We start from the raw sequence: 7,066 nt of genomic DNA, 5'->3' as shown, positions 1-7,066 counted from the left end.
CGGAGATGAAATGCCGGGTTGCTAGCAAAGCTCCAAATGCTATCCAGACCACCGACAGGTCCCGCATGCCACAGCCGCTCTATCACGTGATGCATACTGTTCCGACATGCTAACGTTCTGAGGTGAGTTACGGCGTGTTGCAAGTTTTGCGAGGTGCTTTCGTGATATTTAATGGATCGGATTAAATTTTTTATTTTTCTCCGATATCCGATCCAGTAATTTAGGTCAGTATCGGACCGATACCGATACGTAATATCGGATCGGTCCATCTCTAATACACACATATATATATATATATATATATATATATATATATATATATATATATATATTAGTGCTGTCAAAATTAACGTGTTAATACAAATTAATCCGCCATCATGGTTGATTAAAAAAACGATTAAAATTTTTAACACGATTAATTTGTGTGTGTGTGCAATCCTTTTGTTTTTTGTCTTTTCAGCGATGAGTTGGATGATGATGTTTTTTGCACATGATCAGAGAGTTGGTAAGTAACAGCTAGTTAAACTGACATGAACATTTGTCAATTTGTTTTTATCAATTTGTGATTTCCTTTTTTTTTATTTCAGTTAGCATAGTCGCATATTTTGGTTTTTCAAAAACAAAAGTAAATAGGTTTTTTTTTTTTGTTGTCTCAGATGCAGTTTTTCTTCGTGTTGTTCCAAACAGATCACAGTTCTTTGAATATGAGCCAGTAACTTTTTACTGTGAGGGAGTCTCTCATCATAATGTCTTACATAAGTTGAAAGATAAAATACAATCATGTAGCAACAGCAATAAGAAGACAGCAACAGGATCCTCCTGCACTGTAAACGCTATTTATGTAGACGACAGTGGAAAGCACTGGTGTGAAACTAGAGAAGGGAAGAGGAGCAACATTATCAACATCACTGTCACTGGTATGTTTGGTTTAAGTAAACAATATATTGTTATATTCAAAAACAACTTTTCATTAAAAGAATTATGCACATGGGTATTCAGCTGGTTCTGTGATCCTGGAGAGTCCTGTTGTTCCTGTGATGGAGGGAGAAGATGTGACTCTGAGCTGCAGAAGCAAGATGAATTCCTCCACGTTCACAGCAGATTTCTACAAAGATGGACTCAACATCAGCAGCAGCTCCAAAGGAATTGTGACCATCCACAAAGTTTCAAAATCTGATGAAGGACTTTACAAGTGCAGCATTTCAGGAGCTGAATCACCAGAAAGCTGGCTGAATGTCACAGGTTAGACATTGACACAGACACTGAAGAGCTGTTTATCATTTCTTTCTGCCCCCCCCCCCCCCCCCCTTTTAATGCCAGTATTACAACGGAATCATGTAGTGACTCTTAACTGAGTTATGTGTCAGTCTTAGGAACCTTTGGTGGTTTGGTGGAACCTGTGGTTTCTATTCTTTCAGACAAAATCAGCATAAATTCTAGTCCAATGACTACGACTTACTTCAGTCTCCTGCTTTGTGTGATTAAACAGATTCTTTCATCACATTCATTGACTCTTCAGAGCACAGCTGTAATGTTTACCTCATCTTACGGACTGTGTTCACCATCATGCTGGTGGCTCTGCTGCTGCTGCTGCTGGGTCTACTTCACCATGGGAAAATTGGAGCTACAACAGCTAACTCATGTTCAACTTCATGTAAATGTAACTGTCATTGCACAGGAAACAAGCGAATATGAATAACAGCACAAACAGAAAACAGAAAGTGATTAATATGGGTGTATGGCCACACTATCGTGAGCATGTCCCATCTTGTCTGAAATCCGGAGGTAAGCAGGGTCGGGCCTGGTTAGTACTTGGATGTGGGACTGCCTGAGAATACAAGGTGCTGTGGCTGAGGTAGAGTGGATGGTACACCAGTTGGAAGGTTGACGGGTCAATCTGGGTAATGTCTGTAAAAATACCACGATAACTCCATTAAACAACTGTAAAGGAGTCACACTGTTGCTTTTTCTCTATACCGTATATAGACTTTGACACCTGTTACCTTTGATTTAACTGCACTGAAATGTTTCATTATGCCACCTTGTGTATTTTATTCTTTAATCATACTCATTCCTTATTCATATTTGTTACTATTCAATATTCTCAGTTAAACTCATCCTTTTTAAAAGTACTTGTGAATATATATTTTTTTGCATTTGTATTTGTTAGATTTGTATTGTTTATTGTCATTTATGCTTAGAAATATTTAACCATATATGCTTAGAGGTGTATAATCGATTGTGTAGTGATAGGATGTGTGATCCTTAATAGTCTGCAAAGGCTTGGTGTGAATGCCAGTGTTCTGGCATTCACACCCACATTCTGGGAGCATGGGAGAGGGCATACCTTCTCTTATTGTTTTATGGTAGGATAAACGTGTCTCTATCTGTTTTAGGATAAGTGCCTTTTGTTTAGATGAACTGCTGGACTTCCAAACCAGCAGGGTTAGGGAAGTCATTTATGGGGTCACACTCTGACCACACACACACACACACACACACACACACTTACACAACGCACAGGCAAGGTACTCTTTGTGTGTATGTAGACGTCATATGTTAATGAACCTATGTATATTCATGTAACCTCAATAAAAGAGCAGTGTTACGGGGGAGCGGACGAGAGCGACTGGGGTCAAGCGAACGAACGGCGCTTGTCGTGGTTCTCTCCCTCATGCATGAGTAACACGAAGAACTTTGCCTACTTGGTGTTTAATGCTTTTTTGCTGTGTAGTTGAATTGTCCTTAACGTTCCAGCGAATAGGTTTATGCTACAAACCTATCAGTGTTCTGTCAAAAATATGTACTACCTGTAGTATACCTGGTCAAAGTTGCAAAACACAAACATGTAAAAACATTTCATGCAAGTAAAAAGTCTAAACTACAGCCAGCTCTTAAGTATTGGTTTGAATTTGTGCCCTTTTTTGTGCCCTTTTTTGTGCCCTTTTATCCACTGCAAACCGTTTTATTCTCCGCGGGAGTTTGCTTCATTCATCCTGGCCGCTGTTTACATCCCGCCAGACGCAGATGCGCAGGCAGCTCAGAGCGCACTCGCGGAGCAGATTCTCCACATGGAGCGGACATTCCCGGACTCTCTCATCATTGCTCTTGGGGACTTTAACAAAGCCAATCTGAGCCATGAGCTTCCCAAATACAAGCAGTATATTAAATGCCCGACCAGAGAGGAGAGGACATTAGACCACTGTTACAGCACGATCAGCGGGGCCTATATATCAGCGGGGCATATACTCACATCCCCACAACTAGTTGTGTGTCATTGTTGTTCTTATTTTGTAGATACCTTTAAAAGTACAAGTTCACCGGCTTTCATTACAGTTGTGTGGCTATAACAGGATAAACCTACAAAGGAAGAGACTCTGAGACTATTAAGCTTTCTGCATCACCATGGTCACCACCCATCTTGAAGAGTTTGCCCCCTCACATATACTAATGTGCCGCAAACAGGACTTTAATATCACCAACCATTCCCATGTTGTTACGGTGTATCCATATAAATGGCCCACCCTGTAGATTTAAATTGACAGAGCTCTAAAGAGAGGAAGAACTGAAGCAACAAATTTGTGTTGAGGATTTTTCATACAGTTATTATACTATAACTGTAACTATAAATTGACTATTAGTTGCTTCTATATGCATTCTTGACATTTCTCTTGTGCCACTAAGAAAACAGGTTATTTTTCATTATGTATTTATTTGTTTGGATAGCTCATTTAATATTGGTGTAATTTCGTACATAGTTTACAATCTGTATAGTCTACAGACTGTAAACTATGAACAAGATGAATATTTACGTTTTTTTCTTGTATTTCTGTAATGATACAACCATCAGTTAAGATATTTTTGTATTAGTGTTACGTCCCCACGCTAGTCAAGGGGTTAGAAGGGACTAACATAAAGGTAAATAGTGAAGGAGGAGCTAAGATGGTAGTTTTAAAAGGTTTATTTCCTGCTAGCATAAATGTTCTAGTTCAGACTGAGGGTTAGAGCTAAGGCCAACATAACAAACAAAATATCCTTGATATGAAAATAACTTGCCTAACCCCAAAGAAAACAAAATATACAACATAGAAGCATAACCTACCTACCAACACATAAACGGAGGAAAACAGGGAATCAAAACAAAGGGCAGCTCTCCCGTACAGGCAGTCTGAACAAAAGTCTGAAGTGGTTATTTGTTCCACCCACTGATATGAACGTAATCACAGAGGCTTAAATTACCACAAGAGCAAATCAGTCTAAGTGAAAACTACTTTTGTAAAACTACTTTGTTGCATTGCATGAAGTTTTAAAATTTTTTGATATTAAAACTGTTTGAGGACACCCCCACTCACTGCCTTCATTCTTCAGCAAAACAACATGGATTTTAGATCTCTCTGTATCAGACTGTGTAAGTAATATCCACATCTGAAAAATTTGTATAAAAAATAAATTAAATATATTTATTAAAAAAGTTTTTAATTAATCTTGTTAAAAACGTGTCAGTGTTGTTCATGTTTTGCTTTAAGAGAAAGGACTGCATTTTTATGAAACGGATATGACAATTCAGGGTCTGCAGCCTTAAAGGCCGCATTTTAAGGCCGATTACGTCACAGCGACGCGACGAAGGCTGTCCCAATTCAAAGGCTGCTCGAAATGCGGCCCTCAAATGTGTCTTTCATTTCCCTGAATTTTAAGGATGTGGCAGTGTAGACTTCGTGGCCCAACATATCCCAGAATGCATAGCGCGGCGGTGGGTGTGGATAATTTTGCCAAAAAAAAAATGGCAGATGAGGGGCGCCCGAAGAGTAAACTTTAAGTAAGTACTGAATATGATGTCACTTATTTATGTGCAAATGTTTAATAACGAAGAACATTAAAACATTACTGTTGGCCACATGTCGGCAAAGTCATGTGACATTAGTGAAGTTTGTACTAACTTGGTTTTAAAGCCTTTACTTTAAAATATACGCCGTTCAATAGCTGAGCTTAATCTTACAGAGAATGATCAAAGCTCATGTAGAAACAAACAAACAATGAACAAAAGATTTTCTCCTTCATTTCTGTCAAACAAAGCTGTATGAAACGTTTCCAGCTGTTAGTATCATGGTTACTAGGCAACCTGGACAGCGCGACGGAGGCTAGACCGTCCCATTTCACAAGCCTCGCACTTCCGGCCTTTGTGGACCGTTAAGGCTGCGTACTTTAAGGCTGCAGACCCTGAATTGGGATGCAGCCTGTGTATTTATGTTGTGTGAACTCATGTGCTCGTTACTGGTCCATCTGTGAACGTCTCCGTGAAACTGCCATATCTTCTCCCTGCTCACCACCTCCTTCATGTTACTTTTGCTCTCCTCAGGTTTGCTGTTTAGTTTTAGTTTTTCCCAGTTCAGGTTATCTTTCGTTCTGTTTTTGCCATCCCTGCTATGTGTTCCGTTATTTACAATAAACCTCCCTTGGTTCTCAGTAAGTGCCTGCATTCAAGTCCTTTTCCCACACACCACAGGACTGCTGCTGCAGCTGTGACAAAAACAGGAACATGATAATGTGGCATGAAAGAGGAAGAAAAACTTGGGGCTCAAGGAAAGCTGACATGAGTAAAACAAGAGGTCTTTGGATGACAATAACAATAGGGTGACCAACCGTCCCCTTTTCCCCGGACATGTCCACTTTTCACGTTCTGTCCGGGGGGATTTTTGAGATTGATGAAAATGTCCGGGTTTTCCTATAGGCCTACAGAGGACCCATATGTGTGACGTCATCCCCAAGCTGCTGCTTTGTGAGTGGTTGTTCTGCGCTCACAGACGGGACAGACAGCGCCCCGCAGCATGGCTGATGATGTTTAAAAGATGCCAAAGCGCAACTGCAGCTTTTCAGACAAACTATGAGACCTTATTTCCGTACCATTATTTAATTCCAGAGGTTTTTAAGTTGTTTTTTTGCCCTTGTTGACTTGTAAAAGCCTATATGACATTTTGTATTTTACCACTCATTAACCGCACCCCACATAGCAAAATCGGTATGGCCCGGATCTGGCCCACAAAATGTGCTTACACACGCCCACATACTGCAAAGAATGACAAGGTCTGGTTTGCCCGATGTCGCCCACACATGGGCCAGCTGCAGACACACTGCGAGCCCTATGCTGGCCCAGGACAGTTTCAGCTCTGGGCCCAGATGTCAGCCTAATGTGTACCTTAATGAAGCCATGTAATAACAACATGTGCCAGAACATAATAGTGCAAAAGTAACATGACAAATCTCTGTTGTCACAGTGAATGGACTGATTCTTATATAGCGCTTTTCTACTCTCCCAGATTACTCAAAGTGCTCTATACCACATGTTACATTCACACACTTTCTCTAAACTGAGTGCTTCCTAACTACATTCATACACATTCTCACTCTTGACATGCAGACTGGAGGAGCCAGGGATCGAATCACTAACCTTCTGACCAGTAGGTGATCTGCTCTTCCAACTGAGCTACAGCCACCCAGTGCTAAACATGAGTAAACCCTTACTAGGTTTTGGATAAGGTGTACACTCACAAACCTGTCAAACCTGCATTTGAAACTGTGGCGCGGGTGTGGTCTCTGGCCCACTGCAGAGGAGGGGTGGCACAGTGAGCTCCCGGGGTGCTGTGGAAGCGGGGCTGAACAGGTGTTTGGGACAAGTGTCTGATTGAGACTTTTCTTATGTTTCAGTGACAGTCGAGGAAGAAGGAGAGCGACTACTGAGCAGGAGTGTCTGTGTCCCCTGCATCAAGCCAAAACCACAGTATATAATAAAAAAAGTGCGTGTCACCATAACCACGGTGTGTGTGTGTATGTGTCGGAGTCCGACGTCACAGAAATGTTGGCTACTATAACAGTACAGTATTGCAACATGGCATTTGGGTCTTCTAACTAAAATAGGAAAATTGGAACATAAATAGTTTCATCATTGCCAGACCTGGTGCACATCTGGTTGACATACACTCTGCCATGACACCAGTCAGTCAGAAGTGCGAGCTTGATGCCAGATCTGGGCCAGACCTGTCTGCTATGGGGACAGAGAAGGTATCGTTTA

At 41.0% G+C, this 7,066-nt stretch overlaps 1 protein-coding gene across 1 annotated transcript; it reads left to right on the top strand.

The window, feature by feature from the left end:
- Positions 1 to 471: 471 nt before the first annotated feature.
- Positions 472 to 2,035, top strand: LOC146579055 (cell adhesion molecule CEACAM20-like). Its single transcript, XM_085269475.1, has 4 exons — positions 472 to 505; positions 657 to 917; positions 1,000 to 1,242; positions 1,490 to 2,035. The coding sequence occupies exons 1-4, from the start codon at positions 472 to 474 to the stop codon at positions 1,693 to 1,695; spliced, it is 744 nt and encodes a 247-aa protein (XP_085125601.1). The 3' UTR covers positions 1,696 to 2,035.
- Positions 2,036 to 7,066: the final 5,031 nt, after the last annotated feature.

Source organism: Mchenga conophoros, linkage group LG3 (genome assembly GCF_057382185.1).
Source record: "Mchenga conophoros isolate Kocher_MC1m ecotype Shallow Benthic linkage group LG3, M_conophoros_male_GT1.1, whole genome shotgun sequence".
NCBI classification, from domain to species: Eukaryota; Metazoa; Chordata; class Actinopteri; order Cichliformes; family Cichlidae; genus Mchenga; species Mchenga conophoros.
This window is presented reverse-complemented; position numbering and strand designations above follow the sequence as displayed.

Bases quoted from the DNA above. Each gene is read 5' to 3' on its own strand.
- LOC146579055 (XM_085269475.1), top strand. From the start codon at position 472: ATGATGATGTTTTTTGCACATGATCAGAGAGTTG. The intron at 506-656 runs GTAAGTAACAGC...TTGTTGTCTCAG, and splicing joins TGCACATGATCAGAGAGTTG to ATGCAGTTTTTCTTCGTGTT. The intron at 918-999 runs GTATGTTTGGTT...ATGGGTATTCAG, and splicing joins TATCAACATCACTGTCACTG to CTGGTTCTGTGATCCTGGAG.